Source organism: Conger conger, chromosome 5, assembly GCF_963514075.1.
Source record: "Conger conger chromosome 5, fConCon1.1, whole genome shotgun sequence".
In the NCBI taxonomy this organism is placed as follows: Eukaryota; Metazoa; Chordata; class Actinopteri; order Anguilliformes; family Congridae; genus Conger; species Conger conger.
The window spans coordinates 52,830,544-52,850,686 of record NC_083764.1 but is presented as its reverse complement, the minus strand read 5'-3'; the positions used below and the strand labels follow the sequence as shown (position 1 = coordinate 52,850,686).

The 20,143-nt window shown below is 46.4% G+C and overlaps 1 protein-coding gene across 11 annotated transcripts in view; it reads right to left on the bottom strand.

Moving 5' to 3' along the window:
- The window catches only part of LOC133128189 (TRAF2 and NCK-interacting protein kinase-like), a 104,631-nt gene that overhangs the window by 20,088 nt on the left and 64,400 nt on the right, over nt 1-20,143 (bottom strand). For 4 of the 11 annotated variants that reach the window (XM_061241521.1, XM_061241522.1, XM_061241523.1 and 1 more), the window contains exons 9-18: nt 19,169-19,247; nt 18,592-18,767; nt 17,704-17,770; nt 16,845-17,043; nt 12,946-13,062; nt 9,540-9,626; nt 6,719-6,931; nt 6,020-6,295; nt 1,744-1,908; nt 455-700 (exon numbers count right to left, since the gene is read on the bottom strand). In XM_061241521.1, the coding sequence (XP_061097505.1) occupies nt 455-700; nt 1,744-1,908; nt 6,020-6,295; nt 6,719-6,931; nt 9,540-9,626; nt 12,946-13,062; nt 16,845-17,043; nt 17,704-17,770; nt 18,592-18,767; nt 19,169-19,247 (1,625 nt within the window). The remainder of the gene's footprint in view (nt 1-454; nt 701-1,743; nt 1,909-6,019; nt 6,296-6,718; nt 6,932-9,539; nt 9,627-12,945; nt 13,063-16,844; nt 17,044-17,703; nt 17,771-18,591; nt 18,768-19,168; nt 19,248-20,143) is intronic. The other 7 variants (XM_061241526.1, XM_061241527.1, XM_061241529.1 and 4 more) reach the window with 3 other exon arrangements.

The following is a 20,143-nucleotide window of genomic DNA, read 5'->3' as shown; positions in this document are numbered from 1 at the left end:
TCTTTAGCCAATAAGTGACTGAAATTAAGCATTAAGTGCAGGAACACATCACAAAACCAGCAGACACAGCAACTTTACAGGATCTGAGTTTGAGATCCCTATTCTAGAGAAACTTCATGAAATGCCTCTAGCTGAGCACTACTCAGCTCCATGACCTGCGGGCCGCATTGTCTGCAGGCATTTGCTTCAACTGCACACTACACCACCTGACTTCACAAATTAGCTTATCTGAACCGGGCAGGTGAAATAATCATTGAAATCAGGTGGTGTAGAGCACAGTAGAAGTAAATACCTACAGACACTACGGCCCGCAGGATGTGGAATTGAGTAGTGCTGCTCTAGCTCCTCTAAGCCCAAGTTAAATGATAGGGAAAGTGTTTATTTTTCAGAGAAGTACCTTGTTCCCTCTAGAGTTAGACAGCCCCTGGTTTGGGCCAACCTGCCCAATTCTCACCTTGGGAGGAATGTCATCCTCCTGTCTCAGCCAGGAGCTGCGCTCAAACTTCTCCTCGCGGCTGGTCACGCGGGGGGGCGGTGTGGGCGTCTCTGAGGTGGGATCCGAGTTTTGCCGCGGCATCTCCGGCCGATGGGACACCAGGCCCTCCTGGAAGGCAGACACGCCCTTGGCGGACTGGTCATGGAGGGACTGGGACCCTGACATGGAGGGGCTGTGAGATTTCACTGGGACCAGATGAGCCATCTGAACAGGGACAAAAACAACATGGGAGGGGGGCTTGGTCACCTGTTATGTTGGATACCTTGATCTCAGAACAATCACACATTAATGCGGGTGGGTCACAAATTATTTTGTGAGCCGCACTACACTAACATTAACATTAGATTTCTCCTCTTTTTCCCCCAGAAGGCCCAATCATCTCATGTTGCTCATAGTAACCTTGTTTGTCTCTAATGGAGAGCACAGACCAACATGCGTCCCCCACAGAACCACTGCGTAACACACTGCAGTTCACAAGATGGGCTTGGAGGGTCCTGAGTCATCACGTGCAGCTCTGCAGGTGGGCTTGCAGGTGCCTGATCGACCAGTGGGGGGGTCGCTGGCGCACAGTGTGATGCTGTCGTCCCAGCTGCCTGATTACCCCCTCGCCCCTGAGTGATGCTGTCCCCCTTTTGACCGGTTGCCAGATGCACTGCTGCTGTCCAACCTCACCAGGATGGAACACAGGGTACCAAAAGACAGTAGCTGTATTCTTTTATTTTGGTCTCAAACATAACCTATCCTGGCGCAAGAGGCTCCAATATAGGGACAGAGGAACCCTTGAGGTCCAGAAGAGTAAGTACAGGAGGGTCCTGACAAATAATTGAGCATTATCATCTAAGCAAGTATGGGTAGGAAAGGTCTTATGAGTGGTGCTACTGAGGGAAAAATACAGCATTACATAATAAATAAGACAGTGCCATTGATGCAAAGCACCACTCGTAAATAGCACCACCAGTACTTTGCCTGTGGTCATCTCCACAACTTACTAACTAACCAACTACAACCAAGCGATACACCAAAAATACTTGCATCACTAATTTCAACTACTTTAGTGCTAATAGCACCCCCTTGTGGAGAATCTTCTAAACTTGAGTGAGTGTGTGAGTGAGTTACAAGCCAGGTCCATGAGGTGCTTTGCATCGAAAAACAGTGTGGAAAGCCACGTATGCCAGTGGAGGGAGAGCAGGGGGAGGGGTTGGAGTGGGGGAGGAAGCGAGGATGGTGGAGCCCAGGGCGGGCGGTACCTGTGGCTCCACAGGACGATGCATGGGCGGGGTGCGGGCTGGCTGGATCCCGCCGCTGCTGAAAGACTCGGACCGGGGCGGTAGGGACGGGTCCGATATCCGGTTGGCAACTTTGAGCTGGAGCGCCGGGGAGCTCTGCCGGTTCAGTTTGGAACGCTCCTCCACCTGGCCAGGTAAACAGGCATCAGAACCAGATCCGTGAACCCTTATACCCTTCGTTCCACATTCCCACAGAGACAGCTTCTCCAGAGCCAGTGCAGAAAAACACTTTTGGTTAGGCCCAAGGGCACAGCACAGTATTTTTACATTTTCAATGCTTTCTCACTATTTTCTCCCAAATTTGAAAAGGCTGTCCACATTGAGCTGGAAAAGCTGTCTGCTGTGCCCCACAATGCATTAATCCCAGAATCCCCAGAAAGTCAGCGAGAGGAAACTTTTAATCAGATCAATCAGCTCAGACCAAACACCAGGAAGACCGCAGACCACCCTCTCTTCAATGAGCTCCCGTTCAGAGACAGGGACAAAGGGGCCATTTCATGCTCCAGAACTGCATGGCATCATAATTGGAGAGCCAGATAGGGACTTTCAGACTGACGCCACTTGGTAGAGACAAACCTACATCTGTAGAAAGTGCTGATTTATGCGGCACTGAATGATATGGCTCTTAATTACTCCTCCAGTCAATGCTCAGCCAAACATCAGCCTCCCTAGGAAACATCAAAAGGCACCCGTGTTTTGAAAACAGAAAGATGGATCTATGTTATGAAAAAGAAGAATCGATAGCAGCGATTTCAGCAAACGACAGCAATTGCGAGCATTTCATTTTTCTCTACAGTGCTGCTCTACTGCTGCACCAAGCCTGTAATTGCATGATGATGCTGTCTGTGCTTCATGCAGCTTCCAATGAGAATATACTGTGGCTCATTTAGAAGCTACCAATGAAAACAGACTCATATTTATGCAGAGTGAGGCCCAGTACCTACTGAGAAGGAGAGAAAACTGCGGTTAAGTGTTTTTGAGAAAGTGCCTCCCTTTAACATGGAAAAGGATGTGGGTGGACCAACCACTGTCAAGCCTGAACTGAACAGACACTGGAGCAGGCTACTGCAGTTAAGAGTGCTCCTAAACAGCTCTGATGTTTCAGGTCTTTTCTGAGAAAAGCACTTTGTATTTTTTAAAGACTTGTTTTGATTGATGTCATCAATTCCTATCCAATAGGCCGTGATGCATTTATGCATATTCATGGGAAACAAGATCCCATTTTCACTGGTTTTGTTGCCATAACTAATCTCCAAATGAATGAGCTGCCGGCTGGCTATGCCACTCCTGCTTGCTCTGGTTGTCTACAGTCAGTGACACATGCAAAATCCACCCCTCCTGCTGAAAGATGTCCTTTGGCCAACCTGCACACCCAAAACCCTTTCCACTGAAGGAGGCGCTCACTCATGCACAAGCAAGGAGAAAAAAGGGACAGACGTGACCTGGAAAAAGACCCCAACCCCTCCCAACAAAAAAATGGAATCAACAGACAGAGAGGATGTTAAGGCTCCGTTTCTCATGAGGGATGAGGTTAAATCTGACAGCTAAAGCAGGAATCAAAAAGGGAAAAATATGTGATTATCCCCAGGCCCCGCCGGGACTTGCTGATTAGTATAAACATGGCAGCAAGAGGGACACAATCAGGGGGTTAGAGTGTAGATGCAATCCTGAGGACTGCTAACACCCCCCAAACTGTGTAAGAAGATAGTCCTACATTTGCCTACAAATGCAGAGCCATCTCTGATTAATGGTAAGATACATAGCTGCTATAGTGTGTAATGTAACTCTACTTGGGTTCGGCAAAGTCTACTTGGGGGGAGAATACATCACTGACTGGGACCCCAGCAAACCAAACAGCCACATCACAGTGAATATTTTGGATAAATGTCTCTTAGACCTTGGAGGACATCTCCACTGTTATATCTGCTTCAGTCTTGATTCTACACTGACACATGGGCATGACAAAAGATGCTCCCTTAAACGGTACCAAGAGAAAACGGTACCAAGATAAAAAGGAAAAAGTGTTTGGTTGTACATAAATAGTTGTACAAAAAAAGTTTTGTACATCCCTATTGGGGTTCAGTTAGATTCATCATGTCAACTCATAACTCTTTGATTGGAAGACAATGCTCATTGCTTGTACATGTGTCCATTTGCTAGGGTCCCACCTTCTCACATCAGGGGGCCAATTAGATATCTGGAGCTAATTTGCTGTTAGTTGGGTAGAGCTCAGGGATAATGATAACGGAATGTGTGCTGATCTGCCCCCACCACCTTCCCCCTAACTGCTTGCTGCCACATGAGACCCACAGGAAGCTCCTCCACCAGCAATGGGATGGAATTAACCGCATAAATGACAACCTTACAGGAGCCGGGCAGAAGGGATCTGGTCTGTCATCAGACTCGGAGACAATCTATCCTGGAGATGGCAGGTAGTTGATGAGGTGGGCAAAGGCAGGGGGAGTTCATCCATGGGACACAAGGATTTCAGAAAGGGGCATTGGGGGATTGGGGCATTGGGGGGATTGAGGCATTGGGGGGACTGGGGCATTGGGGGGACTGGGGCATTGGGGGGACTGGGGCATTGGGGGCGTTGGGGGCATTTGGGGGATTGGGGGAGGATCTCAGTCGTGCACTTGATAGTTTGACAGTGTAAATGCTGAGGGGCAAATGAAAAGGGGCTGGGCTGGGAAGGAATCATCCATGTGGTGGGCAGGATGGGGTGACTGCAGACATACTGTACAATATTTACATATTTATTCGTAAATGTATTAAACAATTAAGCTACAAGTAGTGGGGTAGCATCAGCATTGGTTATAAGAAATAGCATGTACACTGGCTTATGGAATGGCAAAATTAAGCATGCCTACTGTGTATAGTGTAGTGTATAGACCTTACATTTCAAAACAAGCCATTTTGGAATATTATATATCACATATACTACGTGGCATCTGGCATTGGCTGATGCTTGAAAACGAGAATATACCTGAAGGTTGTTTTTCTATTTGCAATGAATTCACACGGAACGGACAAATGCTCCATGCCTTTTCTCTTTTTCATAACGTTCAACGTAAATTCAACTGCAGCTTCTTTTTCAATTGTTGTAAACTGGAAAAAAGGACACTTAATTACATTTAAATCCTGAGGCAAATTATGGATTAACCAATTAATGTCCTTAGCGGATGTTTGAAATTCCTTTGGTACACTTGTCAAGCTTGTTGAGCTGCTGACAAATCTGACAAATTTTTTTTAAAACTTATGAGGCTAAACAGTGGGTTTTTCTTAACATACTACTTTTTAGTTGTGAGTCACAAAGGGTTTCTTTCTACAGCAAACAGAATGAGCGCTGCGGTCATTTTCTTATATTTTGTCAAATTTGGGTCAAATGGGTTGTGAAGACTTGAAACAAATCTGCAGAAGGATAAAGGACAAACAGTCGTCCTTTACTTGCAGGACAGTCCTGCTCAATCCTGGCTAAAAAGACAATGGGGACACATGAACTTGTACGTTTGTGGGCACTCGGAAAATACTTTAAAGGAAGTGAAAAGTAGTGCAATGGAAATGTAAATGTCATTATCAGGTTTTGTATTTCTCAAACTACTGTGCAAGAAGGAAGCAGAAAGATCTATGTACAATGCGGGCGGTGTATGGGGAAGGGGGATTATTTTCTAGTAGGACGAATAGTGAGGTCTATCTGGGAGTAGAAGCGGGTGCCAGAGGATGAGAGGGAATCTGAACTTGCCGACAGTGCACAAGAGCCCCTGGGAGACAGACCAATACAGGACGCATCGCGCAGTTCTTTGCCACACATACTAATGGGCCTCCCCCTCAAGTCTACCTGAGGGACATTCAAAAATGCCTCCTGCCCACAGTCAAAGTTCTCGATGGATGAGAGGCTAGCGCATTTCTGAGACAGGACAAACGAGTCCCTATACTGATTGGGACGGAACGATGGCGAGCTTATGGAGTTCTCAGACGACTCGGAGTACGAGCGCCTCTCAGCCGGGATCATCAGCCTCAGGGCGTGCTCAGGGGCCGATTTGGAGAGTCCAAACTGGAAGGACCCAAAGGGTCCCAGGTCCCATGGCTCGGCCAGGTTCTCAAAGCTCAACGCAGCTTTTGGGGCCGACGGACGGAAGGTCCTGCCTGCGCCCTCGTCCTCGTCCACGACCACATCTATCCTACAGCTGGGCGAGTGGGATCTACTCCGCCTGACGTGGGACTGCTGGGGACTAACCGATTCGGCCTTGGCCCGCTGGGCCTTCAACTCTAGGACGTGGTCGTTGATCTTGCGGGCCAGATCTTGCACCTCGGTGGAGACGTGTATTTTTGGGATGTTGTCTGGCAGGGGTGGCCTGTTGGCGGAAGGAAATTTAATGGGCTGGGAGAGGGCCCTGAGACGGGCAGGCTGGCAGGGGGAGAGCTGGGATGGGGGGGCCTGTCTGGGCTCCTGGAAGGAGTGGTGCTTCGGCAGCGAAGGGCGAGGGGGGTTACTTTGGGGCTGCCCCGTCACCTGAAATGGGGATCACAGAGGTTGTTAAAAACATGGGCCAGACAAGATGGCAGCAAACATACATCCGACAGTACCCGCAATGCACAAAGTGAACACACTGGCATACGTGACACACAGAGTAGAAGATGCAGTGCAGTTTTGTAACTCATTCCAGCGAACTTGTTTTTCTCGTCAAGCAAATTCAAGTTTCTAGTTCTTCAAAGCCAAAGACACAATCCACCACCATACATTGTGCACATGAAATGGGTCTATGCAGCACTGTTGGAGAAAAGTTTCCATTAATTGACTCCTATTAATCGGTGACAGATGTTCCACTGACGTGCTCCACCCACTCTGTCTCAGAAGTCGTTGCCTGCCAGACACCCAGTCCTTCATGAACGAAATTGCGGGAACAGATAGTAGCGTCAGGGCGTTGCCTCCTACCTCCTTGGCCCAGGCCGGCTTGTCATTGGGGTTGACAGCGTCCTTGTAGTGGTACAGCTGCTTCTTGTCTGTCGGACGACAGTCCTGCTGCTGTTGCTGCTGCTGCTGCTGCTGTTGCTGCTGGAGAGACACCAGGTATGCCCGCTCCTGCTGGAGCTGTCTCTGGAGCCGCTCCGCCTGCCTCTGCTCCTCCAGCTGCTTCCGCTTGTACTCCTGTACACACACACACACACACAAACACACACACAAACAGACACGCAAACACACACGCAAACACACACGCAAACACACACACAAGCAAACACACACGCAAACACACACACACACACAAACACACACCCACACAAACACACACAAACACAAACACACACAAACACACACACAAACACAAACACACAAACGACCACGCACACAACCACACACAAACACACACGGAGTAGAGGGCAATCAGTAAAACTCTTGCTACAAAACACATGGGCATATAGAAGGCACAACAGAAGGGGGGGGGGCATGCACTGGAACATGCGCTTGGGCACAAGACATGCACAGAACCAATAGCAGAGGGATATTTGGGTCATGTGACAGGCAGCACCAAAAGCAGAGGGGTCTCCGGGTCATGTGAAACTGACTAACCAACACGGAGGGCTCTCCAGACTAAGATCTAGGAAAGTAAAAAGATTCCCACCAAAGCCTCCATTAAAGAGAGGCAGGTCCTTTTGTGTTGCTGTTTCTGTTCCCCCTGTTGGGTACAGGGGCGGGGGGGCAGGGTACACTGGAATACAGGTCCAGTCTCACAGGATTTGGCTCTGATGTCTGTGCTGGCCCAGACTGGAAACAGGGCACAGAGAGTCCATTCACTGTGACTGGAAATTAAACGAGAGCTCTGAAGAAGGTTTTTGGCAGTCCTGCTAAGTAAAATGAATCCCCCCCTTCTGAAGTGCCGAAATGGGGCTAGTGGACAGCGAGCTGCAGCGATAAAACCCTGCCCTGGACAGGAAGTAAAGCCGGAGGCTGATCTGAACACACTCAGAGCGGCTAACATTTACATCCGTGCCATGTCAGCCGAATAAGCACATCTAAGGCACGAGAGGAGGAAGAAGGGTGGCAGCAGCATATGGGCTTCAGAGATGAAGGGAGAGGAGGAGGAGGTGCCGTTCTCCCGAAATTCCCACGGGAAGGGAAACGTAGAGAATGCAATCTGAGCACGCGGGTCAGACTGCAAGCGAGCAAGCCAAGACCGGGCAAATAAACCGCCCCGGCTGAATTTAACGCGGACCGTATTACTGTGCAAATCAGAAACTGACACGCCGACATTCTACCCCGACAGCCGGTACGGCATTTTTCGGTAAAAAAAAAGCATCTGCGCGTGGAAAACAAGGCCTAGGGGGAAAGGGGCGAAATGTGGCAGAGACCTCTCAGGAACAGGCTATGCAGTATTTAGTAAAACTAAACAAAGGGGCAGGGTGTCCTGGGGGCTGACACAGGCAGTGCGCTAATACACTACCTGAGAAGGGCCCCTTTTGTCATTCTCACCTGACACCGGCTTAATTAAAGAAGAGTTTTATAACCCTGCTGCCGACGGACCTCAAACCGCTCCGAGCCCGCCAGGCTGCCGGTTATTGAGCGAATTGGTGGGGGGAAAGCGCCCTCGCGTCGTCCTGGCACCCGAAGTGCCGGCGGCAAAGTTTTGGCTGTAAATCACCTAGGAGTCGTACTCCCACTGAACCCGAGACGTAACGGCGGAATAAATCAGCTCTCTCCGTCTTAATGCCGCCGGCCGCATGGAAGTATAGATGGACCCCGTCGAAGCCTTTAAATGGCGATTCTGTGCTTCTGCGAGAGTGGTAAATAGATGTAGAGGTGAGTATGTTTGACACTTGTTACCAAAGCGTACCCGGTACATGTAGCACTTCAGCTACATTTTAAGCATGTGTCCAATGGAGAAATGGAGGGGTCTTTCTAACATTGCATGAGATCAGAGGCCTAGTGCTTCTAAACTGGAATCGAAGGTGAAGGTGAGATTTTGATCGCAGACTGAAAGGGAACGGTTACACACACACACACACACACACATACAAACATATCACACATGTATATACTATACATATATTAATATATATGTATTTATTCTGCTTGATTAACAAGTGCGCCAATTATCTGAATAATCCATTGCCAAGTACAAAAATGGCCACTTACACTGTAGCATTCAAAGAATCTAAATAGCAATTCAAAGAATGCACTTTCCAAATGAAGTCGTACAGCAGTGTACTAAAATGGCTGGGGAACTAGGCTTATAACCAAAAGGTTACAGGTTCAATTTACAGGTAGGACAATGCTATTCTACCCTTGAGCAAGGTACAGTCCATATCCTGCCGTATAAACGGATACCTGGTCTAGGAAAAAATGCAAAAGCTGTTGCTCTGGACATGGGCAAACACTGTACAATTTAATAATGCAAAGAAAAATAATTGTACCGTAGAATGAAATTGAGAAGCATTAGCTATACCTATTTGACTTGACTTCACATCATGAATTGCCTGATTGTTAATCAAGGAAAACAAACAGAAGCAGTTTGAGGGCAATGACAAGTTGATGTTAGGATTCAGCCTCCTCCATTTTGGGATCACCAGCCACCACTGACACATTATTGACGACACACAGACACACATTATTGTCCTTACAGCTTTGCTAACTTTATATCTGTTGCTTACACCTCGTTCTAGTGGGGTGGTCACACGGGCACGGGGGGAACATGCGCAACACAAAATGGGTGAAACTGCAAGGTCATGAGGTCGAGGGAGCCGCGGCCCCGCTCCTTTACCAGAAGGAGAGCCTGCTCCTGGAGGAGCTGCTGCTGCAGGATCTCTAACTGCCTCTGCTCCTCCTCCAACTGCCGCCTGATATACTCCTGCAGCCCCGGCCAGCGTGAGGGAGAGGGAGAGAGACGGCGGTGATTCACACCGACAGAACAACCCAGAAGAGAGAGGGAGAGAGAGAGAGAGAGAAGGAAGGAGGAAAACAGGAGGCACATCTCGACAGACTTTTCCCCCTTTCCATCAGAGCGCCAAGAGAAGCAGTTAAGTGTGGAGGTGAAGTCAGGCAGAGGAGAGGGAGGTGCAGTTTAAAAGCCTTTTTCCACCACTTCCTTTTATGGCATCTTAGGAAGATAGTCTGGGGAAGGGCGGACCGTGAGAGAGCATGAGGCGAGAGAGGAGAGAGAGGGAGGGAGAGAGGGAGAGAGAGGCAGACAGAGAGAGGTGACTACTAGCATACAGCAAGGTATTTGCCTCAATGGGCAAGGAAAGCAAGAAGTAGTCAAGGACAACCAGACCAGGCCAGCGACGCTCCTGTTGCCTCTTTCCTGAAGGCTACGCCAAATGAGAGAGTTGCGAGCCAGTAACTGAGACTTTGGGAAAGACAAGGACCTTCAATCCTTTGGCCGTCTCACTGCTATGGCAGTGCTACTGGGGAGGTGGGAGGGGTTGCAGAAGACATTTTGACCATTTCTCAGTGGGAGTCATTGCAGTCCACAGTGTTAAAGCATGTAATGACCCCGGGCTCCTTATAATTAGTCAACCATACAGTGCCGTGGCAGTTGTGCCATTTCTGTGCATATATTTATTCTGGGATGGAAGGGATCTGTATTAACTGAGACAGTCTGAGGCCGCTACAGCTATTTTTAAAAACCTATTCACAGCTCTATGCTGAAGTACAAAGTGCTAAGCAACCTTTTTCTGAGGGAGGGGTATACCTGAAAGAGAGAGAGAGAGAGAGAGAGAGAGAGAGAAAAAGAGAGAGAAAGAGAGAGGGAGTGAAAGAGAGAGGGAGTGAAAGAGAGAAAACCGAAGGACTTAGAAGAAGAAGGACAAAGATGAGAAAGCTAGGCTGTCATCAACAGACAGAATGAGCCAAAATAAAGGAAAAATAAACTGCGCTCTCATGGTGGTCATTTTTTAAGATTACAATGGCTGATTACCCAGACTTGAACCACAATAAAATAATTACTCCCGTTTCTTTGAGCCAATTGTCTTTCAGTGACTGACATTTGATTAGTTATGATGAATGAATATTATTAATCATAATATTTATGCAGCCCTTGGTAGCATTGTCAGATTAAAAAATGAAGCACTTAATTTGGACGAAAAGTAAAAAACAAGAGCTTATTTTTTGAAATTATTATTAGCCTGTGCTTTAAAAATTACTTTTGATCAGAAGGGCAAAACATTATTTGTAGCCTAATTCATCCTCATTTCATCCTGATTCTGTGTCATTATAAAATCATGAACGACATACATTTATTGTCATGTAATTGTGAATCGGCAAATTATGGCAAAAATAATAATGTTTATCAGAATGGATGTGAATTGATTTTGAAATGTCCCCCTTTCCAAAGACTGAGCTTCCCCTTGGCTAGTATGACCACTGCATTTGAACCCGTACAGTATAATGTGAATATCCAATCTGAAATGTGAGTGCACCATGCACTAATTTTGTTTCAGAAGGTCCATGGCCGCTCACTCTGTTTGGGTGAGTGCGTGTAACACACAGAGACAAACACACGCACACACACACACACACACACAAGCAGATGCGCCACACATAGGCACACACGCACACTAAGTGACCATGGATCTTCCAAATCAAATCTTTGTTCCCAGGCCATCTGTACTGTGGCTGGACGTTGACGTGATAGTGCTGGGACATCAGATGGGCCACGCCTACCAATACTTCACACCATAATGCTGTTCGAAGGCCCAGACGCTGCAAGGATATGGACTACAAAGCTCATGTCCCTTTAATCCTACCATACACTCAACCCCGTTCCCTCCCTTTAACTTCCTCTATTCCTCTCTACCATTCTCAACAATCCCCTCGCAGAAATGGAATATCCTGAAAAGGTTCTGAAATTAAATATATTACTGAACACCACGATATGACACAACACGTCACAATATATGGGCAAGCAAAGAAATTATAACGGCTTTCAGATATTGAAACACATTAAGCTGCTGCAGAGCAAAGCTGACACACTCGCAGTAACAGCATATTCCATTTTTCGCTTCATTTTGTTTTCTCTACCCTCCGTCCCTTCTTCCCTCGTGCCGTTCCTGACCTCATGGAAGCAGCGGGTTATTAAAGCCCAGTGACTCGGCACAAGGTGGGAGGCTGCGCCAATAAACCCCGTCCACAGCCAAGGGGCTTATCACAGGAAATGGACTACGTAAAGGGCTTATGTGGCCAACTGCGCTGGGAGGGCAGATAGCAGCGGCCTATCTCCAAAGGCCTTTGCCCGACTTCCGTCGTCTCCACTCCACAAGCGACCGGGCCGAGGGTCTCATCTCCCCCGGCGGGAGCTACGACCGCACTCGGCGTGGTTGCAACTGGCATCTGCCGATTACGACATCAAGGACACGTCCTGGAATGCCTCCGGGTTGCGTGGTGAAATTATTAACCTTATATTAATAACTGTTCAAAAAAAGAAAAACTTGGCCTGAATTGTTGTACAATTGTAATGTATTTTTCCAACAGCAGCATGTCATTTTCAATGGTCTCAAAGGGAGCACCACGGTTTCCCAGTAGCCTTGAAATTCAGACAATCTGACAATAAATAACAAATTATAAACTGAATATTTGTCTTCAAAGAGTAATCAAACTCAACATGCCAATGTCATAAGATTAAAAACGGAGCTGTGTTTTGCTTTTCATGTTTACTCCCGAGAGCATGTGGACTGACACTCAGGGGAGATGCAGTAATGTCTGTGCTTTATAAAAACTGGAATGAGTTACCGTGGGACACTCTGTTCAGCAGTGCGGAGCGCTTTATTGGCTGTTACAGACTTGTAATAGAGCAGTGAATTCAAGGGTGTGACTAAAGTTCAGCACCAGGGCAGATGACATCACAAACAAGAGGATCCTGGGCTGTGTGTGTGTGTGTGTGTGCATGTGTGTGTGTGCGTGTGCGCATGTGTGTGTGTGTGTCAGCGTGTGTGCGCGTGTGCGTGTGTGCGCGTGTGTGTGTTTGTGTCAGTGTGTGTGTGTGTGCGCGTGTGCGCGTGCGTGCGTTTGTGTGTGTGTGTGTGTGTGTGTGTGCGTGCGTGCGTGTCAGCGTGTGTGTGTGTGTCTGTGTCAGTGCGTGTGTGTGTGTGTGTGCGTGTGGGCGTGTGTGTCTGTGTCAGCGTGTGTGTGTGTGTGTGTGTGTGCGTGTGTGTGAGAGACTGCAGCTGTACCTGCTCTCGTTCGGCCTGCCTCCTCTCCTCCTCCCTCCTGAGCTGCTCCATCTCTTCATACCGCCGGCGCTGCTCCCGCTCCTGCTGCTTCCTCAGCTCCCGCTCCCGTCGCTGTTGCTGCGGGAGAGGAGGAGGAGGAGGAGGAGGGAGTTCATACAGACATTCCACACCCTCTGCATCTGCTGCACCACTCAGGAGCACTCTGGTGCAAGTGTGACCAAGAGCTACAAAATGGCCTCTCTGGGAAGGGAACAGCATGGCGGCATGTAGATGTGCTCCCTCCCACACCACTAAATGAAGCACAAATGTGCACATACATAACCTGGTGAAAAATCCAGCTATGACCACCAGCTTCAAATGACCAGCTACTATATGTTTAAAAGCACATCTTCAGCTGGTCAAAACCATGCTGCGCATGGAGCTGGTCTAAACTGGTCAATGAGCTACCAGCTGTTTCAAAGCCTAGCTTGATCTGTTTTCTTCAGCAGGGCGGGCACACACACACACACACACACACACACACACACACACACAAACACACACAGGACCATTTGACTGCTGGACCGGTCATTGACAGGAGCAATATGGATACCGGCACATAGAGAAATGACTTGGAAGCCCAGGGAAGACACATCCAGGCTGGGAGGTGTAGTGAGCAGAGGAGAGGGGCATGGGAGATGAGTAAAGGACAGGCGTGTCCTCAGTCTCCCTTGTGCAGAGCAGAATACCAATGGCTGAAGGGTACGCAGTGCTTAAAGTGACTGAGCCATACCCGCTACTGATGCTATGACTGACAAGCCAAAGTTACCTCAGAAATGTCAAATAAATATTTATTTAAATCATTGAATGAATACCAACGTACTTCATTCATTCAGCATCTTATGAGATACAAGCTATAAAGTGGCTTTTCCAGTTTTGCTGGAGATGGAAGAAAACACTGACAATTAAAAATAATTTCTTTAGAGTAAAAGCTTCCACTGTTAACAGTAGAATTAACCATTCAAAAGTTATTATTTAAGCATACGTCTGGTAAAAAATGATTCGCCACACTATAACTGCTATAATTGGCCACAATTAGTGTTACACCGGACAAGTACTTCAAGTTATTGTGACACAAGCAGAGCTTCCAGCACAAAATAGTAGTGTATTTTAAACTGTGGTCAGTGACTTTTGATGAAAACTTGTGTCCATTGTCACAGACCTGAAACCTTAATACAGTGAACAAAGTAGACTTTACTGAGATATAAACTGCATATGTATCCTTAAACGCTTGACTGAATCCAGCCAATGTTTTTTTCCCCCCTGGAACTGCAGACAAAAGTACATAATTATCAGGTCCACCAGGAAAAATGTCTCCGCTTTGCCACTTATTCTGTATTTTGGTTCAGTAAAGAACAAATCCAGTAACAACCCATTTCTATATGATGCAAAAATGAAGGCAATTATAGTTTTAGTGCCAAGGTCGGGAGTCGGGTAAAAGACTGAACTGGGGAAGTAATTTTCAGTGGCAGCCTGCATCGGGGTCAGATGAGGCTACAATTCATAAACAACCACCATCTCTCCAAGAACATATAAGGACAGCGGCACACGGCTGTGGGCATAAACACGGCCGTATGCGGGCGGTGCCTTGAATCCCTTTGTTTTGTTCCCTTCGATCGTCTCGGTGACAGAGGTCGTTTTGCTTTTTTTTTTTTGGTAAGAGTTTTCTGGCTCAGAGGGGGATGCGTGAAGCAGTAGCAAATCTTGCAAAGGCACAACAGTCATGTTCTCACTTAGTCCTTCTGAAGGCCGCTTTTGCCCAGAGGGCCACACGGTTGCGTTCTGGGGTCTCAAACTTCAGAAATATTCCACCTTTACTCTCTCCTCCAGGAGACTGGCCAGTTAGCAATTTGAGGTTTTTCCTGTCTAAATCAGGCCAGGGATGTGTGTGTGTGTGCGCATGTGTACACATGCAGTTGTCAGAGTGAGGATATTTTGGCTTTCTCCTGCCAATTACACTTAAGCTAAAGCATCTACACAATCCAATCAGACAAATTGTACAGAGGAATATGATTGCATGTGTGTTTGTGTTGTTAATCGTTTAAATCTGATTCCATAATTCCTTTTCCCTATTCCTCAGAAGTGGCTAATTGACTTGGCTTACTAACAGGTAGCACTCAGTAGGCTAGATTCAATCAAATGTACTTAGATTAAATTGCATATGCCCTTGAACAATCAAACTTCCAGATTAATCCAGAGCCATGGACTACTTTGCATGTCACATTGAGATATGGTGACCAGAACAAAAATGTTTGTGCAAATTCATTTCATAATTAACCATCTTAACCAGCCATATGCGTCAGAGCATATACCGTATAAGAAAAAGTTAAATCCTTTAATCATAATTCAACACTGAACACGTGATTAATATACTGTACTGTTTGGAATACGGTCTAACCCAATAACATTTGAATGGTTACTTCTACTGTTAGCAGTTGAAATGGAATTTACTCTGAATAACTTTTAAGAATTTGTTTCCCACTGCTTTATTATTACATGAAAACGATTTTATACAAACCATATCCACAAAATATATAATTCAATACATCTGTTCCTAAAATTGTGCATTAATTCAGTTGATGATATTTCACTGTTGAATAACTTCTTTCTCTGATTATATTTTATTAATTGCATTAAAATTCACATTGTGAATTTTCAGTTTTATGCTTGCTGTGCAGAATATGAAACAACTTCAGTCTGGCTTGATTAAATTGCATATGACCTTAAACTGGCTAAGTGTACTTAATAAAATCCATGGGAATACGTTTCACTCCTTTGGTCTAATTCTGTCAAAATGTAATTGTGTGTTTTACAAACAGGGTACAGTATTACTGCACTGCAAATCTGGACTGACAATTCAAAAATCCCACATATTTTGTGAAAAAGTTTAATAATTATCATGCCCACTACAAGCATTAGGAAGTAACATCCCATCCACATCTGAAGCATATCAGAATGCACTTTGCAACCCTGAGAAAACAGCCGGCCGGATTTGTTGTTGTTGTCCTAATCAGAATTTTCCCCATTTAAGCCCTCTGTTTGCAGCCGTTTGCCACAAGGCAAAGGAATAATGTTTCACTTTGTGAAAAAATCAGTTTTATATGTAAAAGAAGAGTCTTTGTGACCACTGGCAACAACTTGAGAATAACAAGCTGAGAATAAATAAGCCATGCAACTTGTCTTTTCCCATAAAATAACACAACTATTATGGCTTTATGTGCACTATCGCCAGTTGCAATAGGCACAGAAAATCTTTAATAGTGGAAAGTCAGTTTGCCTTTATAATTGAAAAAATATAAAAGACATTTGTTCCACATTACTAAAGCTGTGGTCTGTGAGAAGAATCTGGATGTAATCAAAATGGATGCGAGATGGTCAGAGAGGTTTCAAAAAATGTGGTTTGTTTGGTTTATTCAAAGACCACAGCATAAACAAACGCACTCAAACACACACACACACACACACACACACACACACTAATGAGTACATAAGGCAACTATTGTCAAATCTGGACCTGGTTTTCTTTTCTCCCAGGGAATTAGCTGAACAATTAGCGCAACTGATTGGCCAGACTGTCTTCACACCAGACTCCCAGGTGAAGGGAGTGTGGAAAATCAGCAGTGATTTGACGATCCCTGACATACAGGGTATACACGGAATGTTCCACAGACACAGACCCATACATATATTCACAAACACATACACGCACATGAACACGCGGACACGTGCACATGAGCACACTCGCACACACACATGCACATACACGTACGCACAATATCCTGGCTTGTGAGTCTTATGGTTCTAGAAATGTTCAGACATTAGAGGAGAGAGTAACGATCAGCAGCAGCGGGGTTACTCACCTCCTCCAGCCGCCTCCTCTGCTCCTTCTGCTCCTCGATGCGCTTCTGCCTCTCGGCCAGCAGTTGGCGCTTGTGCTCCTCGTTCTGCTGCTGCTCCAGCTGCTGTCTGCGCAGCGCCTCCGACCGCTCCTTATTGGCCAGCTGCAGGCGCAGGAAGTCCCGCCTCAGGGTGGACTCCCCAGGGATGTTGATCAGGGAACTGCGGGAGGGCAGGACGGCTCAGCCAGGGCTCACAGCGCAAGCTACCTGTCCCTTCATAACCCGATGGCAGAGCCTCACGCTCACTCTCATTCACAATTTTAACATTCTACCAAAACCTCACTCTCATCCCCTTGCTCTAAGGCCTGGATAGAATCATTGAACCGGCTGGAACACAATACCGGAATGATAACATTTCCCGCAAAAATAAGAAAATGCTAAATTGGAGTACGTTGTTTTGTGACATTGTCCAGCCTGCTGTGATGTTACCTTTCTGGTCAGACTATTGGAACCAGGGGGTGAATGTTGCATGTTGTTCTGAAACTGGAGCAGAAACCTCCACCTTAACACCTCAACCTGCTTTACCATGCTAACATCTCCTGAGCCGCTGTGCTCAAAGCTGTTGGGTCACCCTGCCAGTCAGGGATGAGGGCAGAGTCACCTAAAGTCCATTCTCGGCCGATGAGGTTGGTTGCCTCCAAAGTATAGTTCGGGAAATTAACTAAATTATCCAAAATGAAAGGCAGATGTAAACTAATTCTAATTGGACATAAACATTTTTGATATGGGTGCAGGGCAAAACACTATGACTCCAGTGCCCCTTACACTAATACTCATGTTTGTCTCGGGTCGATGACATGAACTGGGGACGGAGTCGTACCTGGGCTCCCCAACATCGCCCCTCTCGTCCTCTTCCTCACTTCCGCTGTACTCGTACTCGGTCTCATCTGCAACGGAAAAGGGAAGCACCCTGTGAACCCGAGCCCAGAGCGGTTCTGTCCTTTACCAACCAGCTCGTCAGCTGTTCATCAGAGAAAGAGCTTCACGTCAGCGCAAACACATAGGCGACTCGGAAATATCAACAAATTAATGTGCAAATACCAAGTCACAGAGGCAACTGTATTTAAACTGCCTTATGCCAGTCGTCTTTTGGGATGAAATGTGTCAGCGAACCACATTAATCATTACCGGCCTTCTTGGCTGTGGGTACGGCCATTAACAATGCAGAGGGTAACGAAAGAGCGAAAAAAACACATCTGCTTCAATAAGAGTTTTATTGGAAGTTTTCCAACTGTCCATTACACTCCGAGAGTACACTAAAAATACAGAACCATGCCGTTTTAAAGCTGCATTTATCTTGTCTCGACACAAACCACAGAACAGCCTGTCAGTACCGGTTAAATTGAACATGGACGCTAACAGCAGTGCAACTACTGCAGAAAGCTAAGTGAAAGGCTTATGGGGTGGGTGAAAGTTTTGGCACAACAGTTGACGGTGTATTTATTTGTTGCTGATTTTTACCTTTCTGCCTTGTTTCTTGTAGGCCTGAGTCCAGCCTTAATTTTTCAGGTGTGTGAAATGCAACCCCCCCCCCCAATTCTTGGTATGGCGTGAATAGTTTCAAAGCTGTGTGACACACTCACTGTTCTCCCCCGCTCTTTTTCTTGGTATGATCCAAGTGGTCTCAAAACTGTGACACACTCACCTATATCCCCCCTCTTCTTTTTGGTATGATCTAAGTGGTCTCAAAGCTGTTTGTAATACTCACCCTTCTCCCCCCTCCTCTTCTTGGTGCGGTCGATGTGGTCCTTGAGCTGGATGCGGACCTGCCTGTCATTGGTCTGGTCCCGGATGAAGGGGTGTTTGAGGAGCTGCTCGGTGCTGGGCCTCTGTCCATGGTTCTTCACGAGGCAGCTCTCGATGAAGGACTGGAACTTCTTGGACCTATCAGGTGTAGGAGGGGTTGCAGCTCTGAACTCAGAAACACACTTAACACACCCACGCAGTCACTCAGTCACCCTTGCCTTTGTTTTTATCCTGCCATCTGTCTAAACCACATACTTTTCAATGCAGTTGAACAGATTCCAGCGGAATGTTTTTCTTTTGTACACAGGAGTGCCCTCCTATAATAACACAACAAGTCACAGGATTATTATTATCTTTCACAAGATGCTCAGCAATCTGTCTGATGGGTATGACAGCCAAATTCTCTGGAAGAGGTGCGTCACAGCGATACCAATCGCAGCTTCCTCAAAACACGAAACCTTCACTGTGCCAGGACGGACAGTACCTGTAATCCTGCACAAACCCTACATCTATAAGATACGGGCAGTATTGGGGCTCACCATTTCTTGGACTTTAGTCTGGGCGCTGGGTTTCGGGGGATCAGAAACAGGGCCCTCATTGGATGCATATCACAGAGGGCTAAAGGGAAAAATGGTAAACGGTAAATGTCTGCATTTATATATGCTTCTCATTCACCCATTCATACACACGCAAGGCACCAACCAGCTAGTCAGGAGTAATCAGGGATTTGGTGTCTTGCTCAGGGATGCTACAACACAGTCAGGGCAGGATCGACTGCTCTTACCTCCTGAGTCAATGGCGCCCCAATGTCAGGACGAGAGGAGACACACTTGCTGGGAAACTGTTTTAAATGGCTACCATTTAACTTTTTGATTCCCAGGTGATTGGAGCCAGCTGCCCAGTTTAGGCCTTTGAAAGGAGGAAAAATGATCTGTATATCCTGAAGAAACAGGTTAACCTTCCTATTATGTTAATATATTATGACCAGTTTTACATTTTGGGTCAAATTGTTCAAATAAGCCCAACAACAAACAGAAACATATTGTCATAGAAAGATTTTAACACGTAGTGTGTCGCCTTCTTATTGTACTGAAACATTTCATTTTAGAGCCTGTATTTTCTTACATTTTATACAGCTACAGAGGGTCAAAATAACACTGCAAAGCACATTTGTATGCCAAGTTGGTACAGGACTTTATGTTTATTGCATTTTTATCATTTAATCCCACCAAATGAGAAAATTTGAATATAATATAAAAATGGTTAACTGGTTTTTAAGAAATGACATACACTGAATGGGGTCAAATTGACCCCAAACATAATAGGAGAGTTACAGGTGCCTGGAGCGTCACTAGGGTAGGAGCAAGGATTGGCAAGTGGTGGAACAACAGCAGAGGTTCAATACCTTCCAACTTTCTGAACACTGACTCTTTGTTTTCACATTTGGGTACACTGAGCTGACAAAGCCAGCGATTTGGGTGCAGCACATAGTTTTGCATTCATGCAACAAACTA